Genomic DNA, 19,530 nt, shown 5'->3' with positions numbered 1-19,530 from the left:
GATATTCATAGAGCTCATTTAACATTACTATTGAAGCACCTAATTCTCCCAGTCCCCTTTAAGATGAGGTACACTGCACAGGGGTGAACCAACCATCTACAACCAGACAGCCTGGGTATGATTCCTGGACCTGTCTGTTTCTGGTTGCATGAGTCTGAGTGATAAAGGAAATTACTAACCTTTGAGGGGTGCTGTGAAGATGGAAAGAGAGGCGTGTGAAGTGCTTAGCACATCACTTGTCTTATAAAAATGAAGGCTTAATAACCACTAGCTGTTCTTATCATTTTTAGTATTACCTGCCCTCATTCCACTCTGGAAATGTCCCGACCTTTGGATTATTACAATGTGCATATGGAGAGAATTACAGAATGTGGAATTTGGAGAGGTTTGAGGTCTCTTGTTCAATCTCCTAATTCTAGTTATGAGAAAACAGAGGGGAAGAAACCAAACAATCTGTTTGTGGTTGCAGAGCGTCGACCTGAAATTCCTCGCTGGTCTGGTTCTTTTATCACAGGTCCATGTAGGTATATATTTTGGTTACTACACTTAGCCTTAAGAATGGATCTTTTCCCTATTTGTTGACAGCAGCAATTTCTTGGGTGGAAACTCCTAATTTGGAAAACAGTCAGGCTTACGCACTTTGAGCGCATCATTCAAACCCCATAGAGCTGGATGACTAAATCTATAGAGACTGCAAACTCGGTTGTTTTTAGCAGTGGGGGCTGACGTGTTCCAAAGCCCCTCCCTGGGTGAGCTCCTCCTCTCCTGGCCCGACCAGGCACAAGCCCCCCGCGCTCCCATCCTCACGTTTGCCTCCTGGATTCTCCCAGCCCTTTCGTTTCCCTGGGGCCCCTGAGATCCCATTCAATCGAATAAACAGCTGTTTAGGAAGAGCCTGCTACGTGTAAGGAAGGCTCTGGGCTGGATGGACTGGGGGATGCAAGGGATGAAGAGGTCCCAGCCCTTGCCCAGAGAGAAAGGAGGGAGGCGCTTCCTCTGTATCTTAAACTTGACCTCCCTCTCACCGCTTACTTTACCCAGCTCAGGATTCTCTCCGGGGTTCGCACCGAGCACGCTCCTACAGCCCCCAAAGGTTTCCCGCTTAGGGCGGCTTCTGCCTGGCTCCAGCTCCGCACAAGCAGCGAGCGGTGGTGGCGAGAATGCCGCCCTGGGCATCGGGCACTGGGACCAAGGTGGGTGCTGCCGCTCAAGGGCTGACTGCCTGGGCAGGGCACCTCGCCTGTCCCGGTCCCAGCCTTCTCGTGTATTAACCAGGGCGCGGCACGCTTCCCTCCGAGTTTCCCTCCCGGGGCTCTCCTCTCCCGATGTCCGGGTTCGTGCCCAGCGCCCCGCGCCCGGGCGGCTCCTCGTCCCCTCCCTCTGTCCTCCCCTCCTGCAGCCCAACGCCTCGGCACAGTTCAGGTTCAGCTCTGACTCGTGCCCCCGATTTAGGAAAAGGCCAGGGGGGCTGGAGGGCGCGGGTTGGCAGAGGGGGGCGGAGGGAGGTGGCCTCTGATTGGTCGGGGAGGGGGAGTGGAGGCACGGAGTTTCCCACAATGCCCCGGTGCGGTGCAGCCGCGGATGGATGCTGCGGGAAGGGGCTGCCATTTGCTGCCCCTGCCAGCGGCGCGCGGACCTGCTCGCTCTCCCGCAGCGGCGGCCGCCGCCCGCGCTGTCAGCCGGCCCGGCCTCTGCAGCGCCGCCGCCTCGGCTCCCTCCGCGGCCGCGGGAGCGGTCGCCATGAACCCCAGCTCCTCGGCGGGAGAGGAGAAGGGGGCGACGGGCGGCAGCAGCGGCGGCGGAAGCGGCGCCGGGAGCTGCTGCCTGGGCGCCGAGGGCGGCGCGGAGCCGCGGGGCGCGGGGGCAGCGGCGGCGGTGGGGGGCCGCTGCCCTGGAAGAGCCCGCGGCCGCCGGCCCGAAGGAGAAGGACGAGGCGCTGGAGGAGAAGCTGAGGAACTTAACTTTCCGGAAGCAGGTCTCTTACAGGTAGGCGCGGGAGCCGGGGCGGCGGGGACACAGGTGCCGCCGCGGGGCTGAGACCCGCTCGTGTCCCTCACAGAGGGGCTTCCCCGGAGTTGGGGGCACCTGGCGCGCTCTCTCGCGCGCGCTCTCCTTCTCTCTCTTCCTCTCTCCCCCTTGTGGGGAGATGTATTTTCTTCTCAGCCCGGCGTTCTGGGCTGGAGGGAAGCTAGGTGCGCCCGGCTTCCCTGTGGAACAGGACCGAAGACTGGGTCCCTGAGGTCAGAACAACAACAAATGCCTGTGTGCGCCGGAGGGGGCTGCCGGCACAGGTGGAGATGCCTAGTTTTCTTGAGAGAAGTCTTCAAAGTTGTCCCTACGCCGGTGTCATCTGTAACCACTCCCCCTACCTTCTAGATTTCCTTGGATGAACCTTTGGCACTAACTTGATAGTTGAGATCGCCCTCCAGGCAGGAGAGAACAGCGCTGTACTGAAGAGAAATCCTTAGGGAAGTCGGCCCTGCCCCGAAATCTCCCATGAAGGAAGGGTCGCTTTGGATCTAAGTCTGTAGATACCCAGCTGGTTAGGGGGTTACCTGCACACGTGCTCTCTCCCCCTCCCCGGGGTGTGCCCAGCGGGAGGGGGTGGGGACCCACTGGCAAGCCAGGGGTGAGCGCGAGCATGGGACCACGCTTGCCCCTGAGGATGGATGCATTTGTGAGACAAGGACAGTGTAGGATAAATGGCCACCAAATTATGATAAAAGATTACCCCACATCGCTCAGCATCTAAAAATGAGAAATGAGGATTTGGTAGGTTCTCGTGCTGTGCCTCGCCACCCCCAGCGCCAGGCAAGAATAACGATTTTGAGACATTTGGAGAGTTTCGGAGACTACCCTTACTGCTTTGTTAGTTTTAAAGTCCAGATCCTACATAAGCAGAGAATTACAAAAATTTGCACTTGCTAGAGCTCTGAGCATTTCTGGAAAAGGGGTCAGTCAAGACATTATTGTGACCCTACTCCCTTGAGCCCGCAGTCCTTTCCAGAAACCCATATAAAGTATTAAGCCTGCCACACCATGTGCTGTTATGTAAGCAAAAGCAGATGACAGAGGTGTGTGGGCTTGTGAGGGCGTGTGTGTGTGTTTATGGGGGCATGTGTGTGAATCACTGGGATCCCCATAGGCATTGCCTGGACAGGAGGCCCCAGACACTGGGGCATGGGCTCTGTGTCTAAGTGTTGGTTGGCTTCCGATGACTCGGAAGAGGTCTTGCTGGTGAGGCTGTTGCTCCCGCATCCCTCGCGTGCATTTTGTTCGCTGTGCGTTGCGGGAGTTTCCCACTTAACTTGCTCTTTTAGTTACTCACATAGATGAGGATCAAATGAATCTTTCTCTTTATATTTTTTGGTTTCTAAAAATAGATAGGTGCTGGAGAGTGGGGTAGCTCTAGGGAGGTATGCTAGGACACAGGCAGTTCTACTTCCTAGTAATGACGGCCTGCCTGGCCCTTAGGGAATCAGAGACTACATTCAGCCTAATTTAGGAACCCTGAGTTGGAAGGGCTTGATTACATTAAGCCCATTGTGGGTCTGGGCTCCTGTGCTGAGAAATTCTCCTGAGTTCATGGTATTCATCAGACTCCTCCCTGTTCCAGGTAGGGCTGCAAAGCCCCCGTTTGCAAGGGAAATCATTTCAGCTTGCCTCTTGGTAGGGGTCATCCTCTGAGCCTCTCTCTTGGACCTGGGTACTGTGTGAGTGGGACATGGCTTCTTGGATTGCACGCTCACACGTGCATGTGTAAGTGCATGCACCCACAAACGTAGGACAGAGCATTTTTTTAATAAAATAAAAACAACAATACTGCATTTGCCTTCCAATCCATAGAGGTGGATCCCACTTTGTGAACATTCCCCTTTACCATCTCTAATTCAGGGAACCACCTGCATCAGTCACCTTAGGTGGGTCGTTAAAAATGCCTGCCACCCCAGGCTCACAAAATCAGTCTGTGCTTGGGAATTTTTAACATCCTCCTCAGGCACTGCTTAAGTACATTGCTTTCTGAGGACTGCTGCCCTGTTTTCCCCCAAAGGCTAAACAATTGATCTTTGGGCTCTCTAATAGTGCCCAGCCAAACAAGGCCAGGCTGTCACAACGCCAGAGGAAAGAGAGTGGAAAGACAGGTGAATTCATCTGGCCCATGTTTGTCCTGGGTAACCGGCAGAGTGTCTCCACTTTTATTACTGTTATGATTTTGTTTCGAGTTATGGTGAATGGCCACCCCACTCGCCATGGCCGCCATTCCTGCCGGATTCAGATGGAGCTGGGCCTTGATCATTTTGCTAGTGGGTTAAGAAGTGGTCTGTGAGGAAAGTACAGCTCTGGCTGGAGTGGGGCATGGGCTCCGCAGGGAGGACCCCACCGAGTCACTCCCGGGGGGCACCCGAGGACAGTGCCTGGTGGGAGTTCATGGTGGGAGGTTGGCAATACCTCACAGGATGGAGCCTGAGTGAAGGGGTTCGCCAGGCAAATGTAGTATGGCTGCTTGTGTAAGGGGGGGTCATTTGAGGTGAGGAAAGAGGAGAGGTGCGGGAGGTAAAAAATATCTTTTGAAGAACATGGGTATTTGCAGAATGACACTTGACAGGAAAGAAGAAGGGGGCTTGGGGAGAGGGTGTGCGTGTGCGTGTGTGTAGGGGGTCTCATCTGCTCCTTCTGTTGCTAAGGAACATATAAGCTAGATTTTAAAAATAAATGAGGAGTGGGTGGGCATATGCAGTGACTCCTGTCTTTTTAGGAACTGGAGCCCTTTACAAAAAGCCTTTAAATAACCATTTCTGGAGGCAGATTATTCATTTTGCTTGACTTTTACTTTGTTAAGTAAAATAAACTCCTTTATATACCCCTAGATTTCCCCTCATTATCTTTTCTTTCTTGGCTTTTTTTTGGGGGGGGGAACCATTTTTCCCATGAGGAATTTTCCTTTATGTTAGAATCTGCTCCCCTAGAGTAAATAGTCTCTGTAGACTGTAAAGCTAAAGGTTTTAGAAGGCAGTGCAAGTGAGCTGGTACTTTTCTCTTAAAATTACTACTTCCTTTTTCTTTGCAAATTATGGTGCTGTAACAGGATACGTATGTGCCAACGACTATATAATGTGTAGGAACTTTTTTTTTTTAACTGCTGTAAGAATTCCCATTTAAATTAGTAAAAAAAAAAAAAAAAGTCTCTCAGAAATACACAGGGGAGGGGAAGGAGAGGGTAGCTGATGTTTATTGTCTTCCGTGCGCCAGGCCCTGCAACAATGATTATTGAATATGCCATCCTATTTACTTGTCTTGATAGTCCTATGGTGTGAGTGTGGTTATTTCTATATTATAGAAATTAACTTGAGGTATCTGGCTTGGGTGGGAGGCGGAGTGGAAACCCAGATCTGACTCTGAAGCGTTCTCTCTTTAGACTATATTCTGCTTCCCTCAACATTCATTTCAGGTTCAAAGTCTCTCCACACGTGTGTGAGTGTGTGGGTGTGTGTGTGTGTGCAGTGCGAGCGGCCCTTTTGCCTCCTACGCCACAGGTCATTATATGTTATCTCTTACACTTGTTGGGTCGTATCCCTTTGGCTATATAATTTTCAGGAATCCCTCTGCTATTTCAGAAAAGGAATATAAATCCATGATCACCAAAACATATCTTGGTTTTGCTTCTGAGCACAAAACCACCTACATGACACCTGCCATCACTATGAAGATACCCATGTTAGAGTTTTAGATGTCTTTGAATAAAAATTACACAGATGTAGTGTAGGTGAACCTAGATCCAGTGAAGAACTGGCCTGTGTGTACCTCCTTGAGCCACCCAAAATAAATGATGGGGCATGATTTCACTGGTAAGAAGGCCTGGACAACTACCGTTACTTCTACGATGTTGATGGTAGCCTTCAGTTTCTCCACTTATACACCGGAATGGTTCTGCCAAAATTCCTTACGGGGAGATTTTGGAATGAGGTAAAAGGAGCCAGCAGGAAGGATTAAAATCCTTAGGCTAGACAACTTGGTTAAAAAAAAAAAAAAAGATTTATTATTCTTTACAGGTTGATGATAAGAACGTAGTATTTCCATTTTTGTTTTGTCCTGCAAAGCAAGATTATGTGATTATAAGAAAGACCAGTGGGATGTAGAAAGCCAAGTAGGACGGCAGGTGCACTGTTTCTCCTCGCACGAGAATCCACTGTGTGTGGCGGAAGTTTTCTTCTCCTGGGTATCAGTGTACGGCATCCTCCTTTGTAAATCAGTTTTATTTATTTTATGTTTTATACATTTGTTCACTATTTAGAGCCTTTGGGATCAGATGAAAACTTTGGTTCTAATATAATGTTTTCTTCCTCAATAATTACTTAGGACTTGGCTAAGTGTAGACTTCCTCAATCAGGACACCAACGGAGCAAGACTGCACTTGAACCAACGTTCAAGTGGTTCAGAACGTTGAACCACCAGCGTTCTTAATCTGCTCTAGTTGATCTTTCAGAGCCTTGGTTTCTATCATGGGAGAGTGACAGCATTGGACCCTGAGGTATCAGGGAGAGGAGGACATGAAGGGAGTTTTGCTGGTATTCATTTCAGCTGTGGGCAACAACAGCATTGCCTCAAAGGGTCAAATTAAATTAGAGTAGAGCTAGCTCTTTGGAACATTTCACTAATAGGAGAAAGCGAGGACTCCCAGTGAGGGTCCAGGCTGGCTGCACCTCCCCTGTCCGACAGGGCTGGGCTCTGGGATGAGCATCCTTTAGGCAACCTGAGTTGTTCTTGGAGCGGGCTCAGAGGCATTCACTGCGTGAAACTGGAAGCACCTGGAAGGACAATTGCTTAGATGTTGACTTGACATTTACTTTCTTACTTGGGTTTATGTTGATAACGCTGATCCTAATTACTTTCTCTGAGACCTTATAATTTTAGTTTTAGGCTAGCAGTTACACCAAATCAAGGGTGGATAACTGAGGGATGAAGGTAAGGAGCAAAACAAAGCCTAAGCTGCGGGTTTCTTTCTTCCTTTTCTTTGAAATTTAATTTGCATGAAATAACTATAAAAATGGACTAATTTCACATTGTTTGAACTGGCTGGAGCTATCTGAACTGTTGGAATTGTTTGAACTGGTCGGAATGTTATGCCTACTGCAAGGCATAACAAACCAATGCAATGTAGAGGAAGATTAAAGAAATTAAAATGCCAAGTTATGTCTGCTTGCACTTAATGCCTCCATAATTCCTCTCTGCCTTGTTCACCAGGGAAACTGCTCCGAGGGGTAAGCTCCAGAGTGTCCCCTTTCTGTGATAGGTGTAGGGTCTTCCCATGTGCTCACATGGCACTTTCAGAAAGCTATGTTCAGACTTTATTATAATTTGCTGGTGTGGGAATTAGGCTAGGATTTGAAACCGGCACCTTCTAGCTGGTCTTGGCCATGTTAGATAAACCCTTTCAGGCTTGGCATGTTCATTTCTGAAATGGGCTAGTCGTAATACCTACCTTCGAGGTTTGTGATGAGAATTGCACCAGTTACCTTATGCAAAGGACTTCGCAGAGTGCCTTGTATAGAGTTAACTTTTCCCATTATTATTATTCCCTGTTAGGTCGTTCACTCCTCTGAAGATGCAAATTACACCTTACCATTTGAATCTCTGAATCCTGTTCTTTTACTCAGTAGGTGTTGGATAAATATTTATTGGATGAAGGAATTTAATTGCCTTCTTTAAATAAACTACTATTGTTACCATTTTCCCTGTCCATCTCAGTTGTGATTTTCCTTCCCACTAAAAGGTTTGCCTTTTTCTCACTTACACTTTGTCCAACAGCCCAGAACTGTGTTTCTGTTTACAGCTTCCTGTGCTAGTACCTGCATCAGCTGTGTAGCCAGCTGTCGGAGGCTGGAGAGGGGTGGCAGAACTCTTCCTTAACCAGCTATTTGCAGCTTGTCAAAGAAAAGGCCTTAATTTGCCTTCTGAGTAGCACTAATTAGCTCTCTGGCTCTCTTTCTGCCTGTCTCATCCCCTTCCAAGGGGGCATCATTGATTTCCTCCTCGGGGAGTTTTTCTGTGGACTTCTTCTGTGGTTAGAACTCAGAACAGCAGAGTTGGCTACACCCCCCCCCCCCCCCCAGCCAGTTTCTGGAATCTGTCCTGACTGCTGTCTTGGCCAGCCCCAGGTTGTGACTCCAGCAGCCTCCCTGCTGTGTTACCTCACTCCGTCCTTATAGTTCACCTGAGTGACTTTGGTGCAAAAGTTATTTTAGGAAGAATTCCTTTGTCAACTTAGTGACTCTTAGCTTTGGTTTTGTTTTTCACTCAACTCAATAATAAATCCTTCCCAAAAGTGCCAGCTGTTTTTAATTCATGTATTTGAAGGCTGGCTGGTGAGGGTCCTGACCCCCACAGTGTTCAGAGGGAGGGAGCATGAGCACTGTGGTGGTCTTTCAGAGAAAATCCAGTCATCAGGTGTGTGCACACTGGCTGAGGAAGGGGGCTGTGCTTGGGTAGAGGTGGGAAAAAGGGCCTTTGCAGATGATTTTCATGGTCTTTCCTTCCAGCCCTGAGGCTTTGTGAGTCTTTGAAAGGGCGCAAATGCTGTTTTTTAAAGGCAACAGCTTTCTGACAGGGACTTCTGTGGTCCTTAACCTCCCTGCATTTTGCGTAAGTGGAGATTTGCTGTTAGATTTTCAGATTCAGAAATAATGCTCCAGGGGCACCTGGGTGGCTCAGTGGGTTAAGCATCTGCCTTCAGCTCAGGTCATGATCCCAGGGTCCTGGGATCAAGCCCCTCATTGGGCTCCCTGCTCCGCAGGGACCCTGCTCCCCACCCCCCAGCCCCCGCCTGCCTCTCTGCATACTTGTGATCTCTGTCTGTCAAATAAATAATAAAAATTTAAAAATCTGTTAAAAAAAAGGGGGGGAACCCTTAAAAAATAGAAAAAGAAATAATGCTCCAATAAGAACCAATTCTGATTTAAGCTGTAACATTAATGGTCTGACTTGCTGGATGCAGTGGGGATACAATCAAAGCTTAAAACAGTAAGAATTAAACCTTAACCAAATCTCATTGTCCTTACTCTTCAATGTCATGAGAGACAGGTAGCATTGTAACAGCCCTGACTCTAGAGTGCTCCCACAGGGGTTCAGTTCTCAGCCTATCTCTGTCTGCTGTGTGACCTCAGGCAAGTTGCTTAATCTCTCTGTGTTTTACTTTCTTCATCTATAAGCTGGTAGTGTAGGAGTACTTCAACTTGTGGGATTGTTGAAAGGTTGATATTCAAATTGTTGCCTGTCACAAAGCAAGCCATGAGTGTTTGTTAGAAGGGTGTCTTTCATACTCAAGCCCAATTAAGGAGATTTGTTTTTTATTCAAAATGTTGAACATTAGTCAAATGTCAGTAGCTAGCAATGAAATTAGTCAGATAATATGAAAATAAGATAGCTTTAGACTTAGGAAATTTAGTTTACAGGTTTTGGCATTCACCGAGGTATAGACTATGCACTTTGCCTTTCATAATTTATTAAAAATGTGTTGACTCTTACCAGAGAGTGTGAAGGGGATCAAGCTGCCTGGGAGTGCTGCGGAAATTGGAGTAGGCAGGAAGCCAAGGTCAGAGAAGATGGGCATGGCGAGTGTGCAGAGCCACAGTGCTCCCTGCCCCCAACCAAACTGGTCATTTGGGGGCAGGAAGCCAGACCTAGAGGATTGGGTAACAGGGGTCCGAGAGCTTCAAATATCAGGAATAGATAAGTAGATCAAGACAGAGGTCCTAGAAATAGAGTTGTCACCAAGGACCACAGGACAGGGGTTATTCCTCTCCTGGCCTGGGTCAATGATGTCTGCTCTGTGTGTCCAGACAATGGCTGGCTGCCCTGTTCTGGCAATCCGAGAAAAAGCTTCCCAGATGCTACCTGTCCTGGATTATTTCAGAAATGGAAGGATCAGCCTTCTGGGATGTTCTGTCCATTTTCTCAACGAGGCCAAACAACAGAATTGACTTTTTAAAATTGTAGGTGATTATTAAATATTTGTTGAACAAATAGAACTGGCTTAGGACTGTGGAATAAGTACTGAGGAAGTTAATTCATTTTTTTTTTCCTACAAAAGGCAAAGGAAAGGTGGTTTGGTTGCTTTTGTATATCATGTAGGTTTTCAGGAAATAGCCAGAAAATAGACTCCTTGGAAAGTCCAAGGTACATTTTTAAAATGTGCCATTCCTTTGTAAATCAGAAAGATGTCAAAAATACTACGGAAAAATACATTTTTGTTTTAAAAACACTTGAAAGCAATTTGTTTAAAGATGAAAGGGGGCTTTATATAAGCTTATGCGGAAGCAGTTGGAAAGGGTTCCACATGTCACTTTTGAGACAAACTTCTGGAGCATTCTTCAAACTGAAAGGACAATGTTCTCATCCTTGTCCTTATGTATGTAACCGGGTTTGAGGCAATCTCTCTCTGAGACAGAGAGCATTCCCTGTAGGGGTTTTTGAGAAAAGAGCCTGATTTAAAACGGTTTCTTCCTTTTAAATGGGCCCCCTCTCCATGCAAAGACTAAGCTATAGCATATTTTTGTCTCTCTCCAATTGAAGCACTGTCCTCAGCATCTGAAGTAAGACAGGAAGTGGAAAAACCTTGAACCCCTGAAGCCTCAGAGTGTGATCTTCCCTGGCAGAGTGAATACCCCTGGGACCGCTGAGCTTTCCTGGTCTGCCCTGCCTTTTCTCACATTGGCCCCAAACCAGTAGATGCCACCTGTTCCTGTCCTTCCCAGTGGCCTCAGACAGACCATTCCCCAAGGCAGCAAAGACAGCGCACCGACTTGTGAAGTTTTCGTGCAGAGCAGCTAAGAGAAGAAACAAGTTCTTCTTAGGGTTCAGACTTAGACTGCGAGTGTTAATTTACTTAACTACCTACTTGTGACTATTAGCTGGTATAAGGTACTGATTTTTATTAAGTGTTTACCCTGTGCCAAGAGAGCTGTTAAATAGTTTATAGATAGTATTTCACTGACACCTCATTGAAGTCAGAACTATTATTGCTTCCATTTTACAGATAAGTGTATTGAGGCTTCGAGTTTAAGCAAGTGGCCTGAGGTCAGAAAGCTAGTGATGAAAGCTAATGGCAGAGTTAATATCCATGCCCCTGTTTGCCTATCGCTTTCCTAATGCAACTTTTCACACTGGTTCTTCTTTTACCCTTTCCCACCGCCTGTGTGCCAACAGCCCTATTTTCACTATCTGATGGTTTATTAGACTCACATCTCCCGAGAGGAGAGACCCATGGGTCCATCACTTTGGTGGGTCCAGCTAGTGCTGACCCAGGACACAGAGACGGGTTGACTGGCCAACAGAGCAAGAATTCCTTTCCTGTCCAAGGGCGCCCTCAGCTCTGTGAAGAGCTCTATGGCACCAGCAACTGTGGGCGGCCGAGATCGAGCTTTCCATGGGGGCTCTTTCTACAACTCTGCGAATTTTCCAACTCTGCCTGAGATGGGGGAATAAATCCAGGTTCCTGGGGCGGGGAAGTGATTTTCAGGGATTATAGCCCAGAACGTCTTCCTTATTTCAGATTCTACTTCCAGGACAAGACCTTGTGATTTTTTTGGAAGAAGAGTGGGATTTGAGGGGTGTGGTTAACGCTACAACGGCTTGGGGATCCAGCGAAGAAGCAAGGACTGATTTATGTGAACCATTTTTGATTGAAATAGCACAATAAGCACCACTGGACTTTGTAACAAATAAGTATTCCTAGGAGACTTGAGTCTCTACCTTTAACTGGAGGGCCTGGTTAGACGGTGAGTGCTTGCAGGATAAGTTTATTCAGAACAACACCCTTCAGAATTCACAACTATTTGCATGTGTGCTGTTATACTCACCTAGAAAGTTCCAAAGGATGATTTTTAAAAACCTGAGTCATTCTTTCCCGTTTGAAGAAAACCTTCAGAATTTCTTAGCAAAATAAATCTCTAGTTCAAAAATAAACGACAAAGCTATTTAAAGATTAAAACAGAAGCTTTCTATGAGCCAGTGTGGAATTATAACAAAATCTAAGGGATTTTTTTTTTAAAAGACAGATTTCTGGAGATTTCTTATACTGTTAATACTGACTAAATTTCTGTACTTATAATAAAAATGCGTGTGGCGCTTTTCGGGCTTTACCGTTTATAAACTGCTTTCATGTACTTGATCTAATTTTACTCTCAGAAGAGTCTTGGGCAACAGGTGGAGTAGGTACTGCTTTTCTAGCCATGATACATTTCAGGAAACAGTCATGACCTCTAAGGGAGTATCCAAAAGCCACGGGCCAGTCAGGGGCCCTGCCCATCTTAAGCTGGCTTTTGGATGTTAAGTCTCATGTTCTTTTCACTTTGGGGCCCTGCTTCCATGCACCGCTCCCCGGGAAGGTTGATAGCAACCTCTCTTTTTTGTGAATTTTATTTACTTGCACTTATCTCCATTGTTAATCACAGTGGACAAAGTTGGAATCAGTCAGTGGTTGGCATTTCAAATCCATATCGCATCGACAAGGAGGATGACCTCGTTGTCAACCTCATTTACTCTTTCTGTAGATTCAAAAACGTGAAATGCCTGCGGGATGGTTTATGTTTAACGCTCCTTCTACTGGGGGAAAGAAAAGAGAAATATTCAGGCTCTTCCTCTGCCTTAGTTGCTAAGCAGCAGCCATGCCACTGTAAAGGCGATTCGGTTCAAGGAATGACATAGGTGTTCCAGGAAGAGCATTTCATTTTTACAGCAACCACATTTCATGTCTCTGTATAGCGTGTGCTTCTGTGGCTCAGGGATTTTAGGGGGAGAAGTGGGCACCTCAACACATTTGTTGAGTATGTGGAGAAAATTCTGTATAGCTGATCACCAAATAACCAAACTCCCGTGATCTGTGACTACGATTGCGCAGCACCTACAAGTTCCTTGCACTTTGAAGGATTTGGAAGTGTCTCCAGAAAACACGACTGCCAAACAGGTATGCTTTGGAGGCCGTGTTGGACATCGCCATGGAATGTTCTGGATAGTTTAGAATTTGAGGTTTTTGGAGTACCATGGCCTAGAGTAGAATTTGGTTGCAGTGAGGAGTTGGATCGTGGGCAAGATTTCATTGTATTGGGATTTTGCTGGCAGGTGAAGGCTTTTATTTATTTTTTTATTTTTTTAAAGATTTTATTTATTTATTTGAGAGAGAGACAGTGAGAGAGAGCATGAGCGAGGAGAAGGTCAGAGAGAGAAGCGGACTCCCCGCGGAGCCGGGAGCCCGATGCGGGACTCGATCCCAGGACTCCAGGATCATGACCTGAGCCGAAGGCAGTCGTCCAACCAACTGAGCCACCCAGGCGTCCCAGGTGAAGGCTTTTAAAAATGAAGATAAAATACTCTACATGGCTCATGCAAGTCTTGGAGTTTAGTTTAATCAAAAAGCATATGAGTAGAGAGGAAGGCATGTATCTAAGACATGGGTGTGTGTGATTCTTCCATGTGTGTGTAGAAGAGGAGATTGTCAAATTTCAGAGCTGTGAGGTGATGTATTTTTTCAGGTCGCACTGTCGTTAATTTTGAAGTCTGCGTGATCCATGTGGGCGAGCCTATGACCCTGCTTTTCCAGGCATTTTTGCCATCTCTGCTCTAACTTATACAGACCGCTGTGAAATTTATGTGTATCCAGACAAATGTATTTTCTTAAGCGAACTGCTTCATGGGAACTGTAAAGGGAGCAAACTTTGTTGTTTTCTAGGAGCACGCTGCATACCACAACTTCCCCAGTCCGCTCCCCAGGCCATTTGAGAGAGAACACCTCTCTCCGGGAGCAGATGGGATGCTTGGAAGCTGGTCTTTAACTTCCAGTAAATTGCCCTCCCATTTATGGCAAAGTACCTCTTCCAGGAACTAGAAGTAATGTTCAGAAGAAATAATACATGGATGAACCCACAAATGGCGAACAGTTATTCCCACTGTGGTGTGGGTTCATTAGCAGAGTTGTTTTTAGCATCTCCCCGGCAATTAGTGCTTCTCAGCTACTTCATTGTGCACTTTTTACAATTACTTAAAATGGCTCTAGGGAAGCAGTTCTGGTGTTATAGGAAACCGTTATCTAAATGGGGAAGTCAAGTCAAGAGGTCTGGAAAGGAGAGGACTGGAATCATTGACTTCTCTCCTGGCACAAAGCCACAGAGAGGTCAGAGGCTCCATGTCTTTCAGAAAAAGCACCTCTGAGGTGCTCAATGGTGTATTCTCAGCCTTATTAATAGTGATATTACCAATTACCAACAATAACATTTTTTCAAGTCTCATTATATGTGCTGGGAGCTGTGCTAAATGATTGACATACTTTATTCCAGTTAATTCTTGCAATGATTTTATGAAGTAGGTGCTGTTACTATTTCCAGTTTTACAGAAGAGGTAACTGAGGCACGGGGTAAGGAAGCAGCTTCTTAGCACTTCACAGCTAGCAAGCAATGGAGCCAGGATTTGAACATCAGGAGATCTCCTTGGCCGGTGCACTTGAACATTGCCGTGTGCTGTATCCCAGTATAAATGTATAGATATACCTTGTTTTCCTCTTGGGAATCCCCTCTCCCTTGTTGTGTGCAGTCTTGTGGGATTTTACATCTAGGAACTTGGCTCTGCACCATGGCGGTCAAGGAGGTCTCTGCAAGCGGTCATGGCTGGCCTCCTCTTACTGCACTGATCCTGTCTTAGGACATATGACCTGAGTCTGGACATTCAGAGTTTTTTGGATTTGACCTCTTAAAAGCTCTCAAAGGAAGTGCCAGTTTGTTGATATCCATTAGCAGTGCCCTGAGGACCGTTCCTGCTGCCCTCGCTGCTGTGTATTTCAAGCCTGGATCCCCCAGCCTTTTGATTACTCGTGAACAATCCAACATCTTCCCAATGAACTTCCTTTTTGTTTAAGTTGAAAAAAGCAAAACAACAACAACAACAGCAGAACCCCAGCCCCCCCCCCCAACTGATAATGTGTCATTGGCAAATGGTCCATCAGCAGAGGCTGGTGACTGTCTTCCGTGTCAGGAGTTCTTGGCTACATTAGGGAGAGTGATGATAAGCTATGCTTAGGTCTAATTGTCGTAAAGATTTTGTTATAGGGAAAATAAGGTATTACCATTTAGTGAACCTTTAACATCACTTAGGTACTTTGTGCTTCCTGTTTTGTTCTCTTATTTAATTATCACAAATTGTCTGAATTCGTTTTATCTATTTTACAAATGAGGACACTGAATCTCAAAGGAAAGTAATTTGCTTCCAGTCAAAGAGGTCTTAGTTGATGGGATGAGGATTCAGACTCAGTTCTAAGTCACCTAAGGCTTAACAAATTTCCCCAGGATACCACGTTGCCTCCATGTTGAGGCCAAACCCGACTCCTTTATTTTTTATATTTTTTATTTTACTGGTATTATATACATGTGCATTTCTGGGGGATATTCAGATTAACCCTCCCCTTTTTTTCTATATGCTAGCTCTCCGAGTGTGTGAAGCCAGGTTTCACATTTCTGTTTGGCTCTCTGTTTCTTTAGACTAAACCATCTCCACTTTTATTCTCCAGTTAATCCCTTATCTAAAGGTGATTGATTGCAAAGCCACTATTCCATGGGTCCCTAACTCGACAGCATCCTGGTTTATCCATGGCTTTCTTTCTAAGAATTGAGCAGTAAACTAAAAATGTGGTCTAACCAGGGCCACCACGAGCACATGTGGTATCTTTGTTCGAATTAGAAACAGGTTCTAAGTCTAAGTGACAACTTAATAAAAATCCTCCCTTACTCCTGAGCTCGGTCAGGCTCAGAGCCAGAATTCAGCAGGTGGTGGCTGACACTTAGGGTGGGTTTCAGTCTCCACCTGTCCCCCTCCTCTGGGAGTCCTAATGCAGAGCACAACCTCCATGTGTATGGGTGTGGCTCTAGGGACTTAGCTCCCTTGCTGTGGCCGTTGGCTGCCATGAGTGTATGGATTCGCATGGATTCAGACCAATTGCTGTTAAACTTATTCCAAAAGCCAAATATCCAGGTTGCCAATTCAATGAATTACTGACGAAATTTCCAAGGCCTTGTTTAGTTTGCAGCCATTTCACTTCAGGTTTGTCATTTCAGTTTGGCTAAATGTTTAGTTGGCATGTTTTATATTTATTTCAGACACCAAGCACTTCTAGAATGTTCCAGATTCCTTTTCTTTTTCTCCCTTCCTCCCTCCCTCAGTCCCTTTCTCTCTTCTTTCCTAAATAAGAAATGTCAAGCTCTTCCTTAAGAACTATTTACTATTATCTCTATGTTTCAATGTTTCAGACTTATGCCTGCATCACCCTTCCCTTGACCCTGCTGCTGATGGAGAAATGCCTGTGTTCAAGCCTTCTAAAACTGGCTTAAGTTATTTGTCTGTGAGGTTTCAGTGAACATTTTTTTTTTTTAAAGATTTTATTTGTTTATTTGACAGAAAGAGAGAGAGGGAGAGGGAGAGCACAAGCAGGGGAAGCGGCAATCAAAGAGAGAGAGGGTGAAGCGGGCTTCCCAGTGAGCAGGGAGCCCGATGCTGGGCTCAATCCCAGGACCCTGGGGTCGTGACCTGAACCAGAGGCAGCCGCTTAACCAACTGAGCCACCCAGGCGCCCCTGGTGAACTTTCTTTTTGTGCTTTGACACAGAGATTATAAAGAAATCCGTCTGTGCTTTGACTCAACCTATATTTGGTGGGCAAAAAGATCACTCATTTGTCCAGAGGGTAGCATTTTATTGTTTCAGATATGAGGGCTGCCCAGTATAGTAGACAGTAGCCACATGTGCTTATCAGAAGAAATTAAATGCATTAAATTTGAAATCCAATTCCTCAGTCACACTAGCCACACATTAAGAGCTTAATAGCCGCAGTGACTAGCAGGCACCATATTGAACAGCACAGATACAAGCCATTTTTATCACCGAGGGCAGGTCTATCAAACAGTCCTTTGAGAGATTAGTGTCAAGACACTAATTTATCAACCCCCCTAGAAACCTCTAGCTAGTCATCCTTAAATGACAACATCGAAGGATACAGTTCTTGAATTAAGAAGTCTAGTTCTCTAATTACAAAGTTAGGCTTTAGAGGTGTAAGTAGGAAGAAGAGAGCATTGAAGACAGAGAAAAGAGGAAAGTCATTCTTGGTGTTCTCCTTCATTTTGCTTGTCATATGTTCCTCCCCTCCTCACTACAGTGGTGACCGATTTCCATAAGAGTAAGGACAGGAAATTTGTCCTCTCTTCTCTTTGTGAGCTTCATCCTCCTGCAAATTGCCAGGCACACAGGACTCTGTGCAGGAGGGAACAAGTTCTGTGGATTTGGGGTGGACTGGCTGTCTTGCCATCAGGAATACTTAGCTTGGCTGGTAATTGTATTTGGAGCCAGAGTGAAGGGTGAGGGAAGAGCATCACTGCTTCTCTATCTGAAGATTCCTGAAATTGGGCAAGGGCACGTCCAAGATGCAGAGCAGAATATGGATGTATGGCTTCAGGTTCTGTGTTGCAGAAATTGCTTATTATGCTCCCTGTTTCATTCTTAACATTAGTTCTCATCATGTTCAATAAATATTTATTGTAATTCACCAGGGAGGCATGGAAATGAATGCATGGACTTGAACCTTTAATGTGGCTCACCTGGTTCTTACAGGAAAGACCTTAGGAGACTAGCAAAAGAGCTTCAAGGACAAAGCAAAAACCCCAGGAGACTCCTTGTATGTTTGTGTGGATTCTCTCTGGTGCTTTGAACTGCCAATATTGCACACAAGGGTGTTCTAAAAATAACCTGAGTAATGTGCATCCTCAGCTGAAGGGAGTGAGATAATTTGTGAGGATGATGAGAAATGGAAAAGAAGAGAAGCTTTAGAACATGAGAAATGAAATACATGAATCTCCCTGGTCTCTGAGGCTCTCCCACGCATCAAGTGCTTTCTTTGAAGTCTTGATATTGAAAATCAGGAAAAAGTACTAAAAAAAAGGCATCAAGGGGAGAATTACTGGGTTTTCTCACCTATGTTTTATAACATGAGCAGTTCCCTGGACAAAAACTTAACAATTTTATAGGAATAGATATGGAATACTCACACGCTATATGCACAAAACACCATTTCAAGCCCTTGCTGAGGAATCTAGAGTCAAATAATATATGATTTCTACCTTAAAGTTGATTTAAACCGATTATAACTTATTGGGGAGACAAAAAATGTGTTGAGTGCTTACTATGTGCCAAATACTATGCTAAGTGCTAGAAATAAAAGAGATATATGAAGTTCTGTTATCAAGAATTTATGGTCTAGCAAGGGAGAGACAGGGAATTGACCTGTAACGACATAGAGTGGTAAGTACAAGATGGAGGGATGGCCAGGGGGTCCCACAGGAAGGGCACCTACATCAGATGGAAGAGTAGAAAAAAGATCTTCTAGAGCAGATAACGGCTAAACTTGCCTTCAAGATGGAAGAGGGGGTGTCTAAGTGAATTTGTTCTTATCCCTGATTCAAGGGAGGAAACATACCCTTAAGTTCCAAATGGCAAACTAGAAGCAGAATTTTGGAACACGTTCCATTTGCTTCTGCTCTCTTTTCAACAGCCCCTGAAATCAGCCATTTGAATTTCTTGGCATGGAGGCTTTCATCAGGCTCTACTACCTAGAAATCCACACACGAAGGACCTTTACCAGGAGTTACATCTACTCTGTATCTCTTAGACTCAGCAGCTTGAACAAAGGTAAACAGCAGGCATGAAGCGATGCACATGGTGATTTCTGGATTGTAGAAACGCCAGAGACGGGGAGAGAAGTTAGCTCTGTTTGGGAGTTTTCTTGAAACATTCGCTTTGAATGATGGGTAGGATTCCAACAAGAGAAGAGAGGGCACAAGAAGGGCAGGTACGGAAAACAAGTGGGGCAGAGGGACTGTGTGAGAAATGACTTGGGGGTGGAAATGAATAATGTGTGGGGGCAGCCATGTCAGTTGTGGGATAATTTTGCTTTGAGCATGGAGATACGTAGTGAAAGGTAAGGCAAGAAAATCAACTTAAATACTTGTCATAGAAAGTCTGAATGCCATCAGAAGGATTTGAATTTTGTAGTTAACAGAGAGCCATTGGAGGTTTTGGGACAGAGAGGGGAGGTTCTGGACCCAAATGTGGGAAAGTCCTTGTTCTTCCTGGATCCATTGCTAATTCCTCTTTCTGGAGACACTGTTATTTCTTTTTTTTTTTTTTAAGATTTTATTTATTTATTTGTCAGAGAGAGTGAGGGAGAGAGTGCGAGCACAGGCAGACAGAATGGCAGGCAGAGGCAGAGGGAGAAGCAGGCTCCCTGACGAGCAAGGAGCCCAATGTGGGACTCGATCCCAGGACGCTGGGATCATGACCTGAGCCGAAGGCAGCTGCTTAACCAACTGAGCCACCCAGGCGTCCCGACACTGTTATTTCTGCAGAAGCCATTGCTGCAAAGTGACACCTGTCCCCTCCTGAGCCATGAAACCTTCTGGAGTGGACAAGAGCTCCCCTCCTTCTCTCAGGGCATGAAGAGGGGAGGG

The 19,530-nt window shown here is 45.9% G+C and overlaps 1 protein-coding gene across 1 annotated transcript in view; it reads left to right on the top strand.

Annotated features, from left to right (window-relative positions):
• The first annotated feature begins 1,581 nt into the window (after window positions 1-1,581).
• The window catches only part of DGKI (diacylglycerol kinase iota), a 447,257-nt gene continuing 429,308 nt past the window's right edge, over window positions 1,582-19,530 (top strand). The window contains 2 exon segments of the mRNA XM_047695648.1: window positions 1,582-1,878; window positions 1,880-1,986. Of these exon segments, the coding sequence (XP_047551604.1) occupies window positions 1,582-1,878; window positions 1,880-1,986 (404 nt within the window).

This window comes from Lutra lutra, chromosome 11 (genome assembly GCF_902655055.1).
Source record: "Lutra lutra chromosome 11, mLutLut1.2, whole genome shotgun sequence".
NCBI classification, from domain to species: Eukaryota; Metazoa; Chordata; class Mammalia; order Carnivora; family Mustelidae; genus Lutra; species Lutra lutra.
This window is presented reverse-complemented; position numbering and strand designations above follow the sequence as displayed.